General features: G+C 55.9%; 1 protein-coding gene across 1 annotated transcript in view; it reads left to right on the top strand.

The window, feature by feature from the left end:
• The window catches only part of LOC119588964 (cGMP-specific 3',5'-cyclic phosphodiesterase-like), a 71727-nt gene that overhangs the window by 37261 nt on the left and 33888 nt on the right, over positions 1 to 578 (top strand). Inside the window, 1 exon segment of the mRNA XM_037937571.1 lies at positions 402 to 539. Within this exon segment, the coding sequence (XP_037793499.1) occupies positions 402 to 539 (138 nt within the window).

The following is a 578-nucleotide window of genomic DNA, read 5'->3' on the forward strand; positions in this document are numbered from 1 at the left end:
TCATTTCCTTCCTTCCGCACTCTTTTTCCCGAACTCTTTCTCCCTCTGTTTACCTTTTTCCCTTATATCTCTATTCTTCCCCACCTTTTTCTCTTAACCTCTCACTCCTCCTCCTCCCCCTTACCCTCCCTCATCTCTTTCCTCATACCGCTTTTCCCTCACCTCTTCCTCCTACTTCCTACCCCCACCTCTCCCCTCCATCACCCCTTCACCTCCCCCTCCCTCCCAACCCCCTACACACACACCTCTTCCCATCTATCACCTCCCATCCAACCCCCTCCCCACTCCTTCCCTATTCTCCCCTCCACCCCACCCCAACTCCTCCCTTCACCTCCCCTCCAACCCTCCCCACTCCTTCCCTTTCCGCCTCCTCCCCACCAACCCCCCCCTTCCCCCCACAGACGGTGAACATCAACAACGTGGTGGAGTGGTTAGGTTCGCCCCTTGAGGACTCGGGTATGGTGACTCACAGCGTCCTCACCATCCCGATTTTCAACTCCTCAAAGAAGATCCTTGGCGTGGCGCAGCTCATCAACAAGGTACGTGGGGAAGAGGAGACAGGTACTTTTGTTGACGTG

Source organism: Penaeus monodon, chromosome 24, assembly GCF_015228065.2.
Source record: "Penaeus monodon isolate SGIC_2016 chromosome 24, NSTDA_Pmon_1, whole genome shotgun sequence".
Classification (NCBI taxonomy): domain Eukaryota; kingdom Metazoa; phylum Arthropoda; class Malacostraca; order Decapoda; family Penaeidae; genus Penaeus; species Penaeus monodon.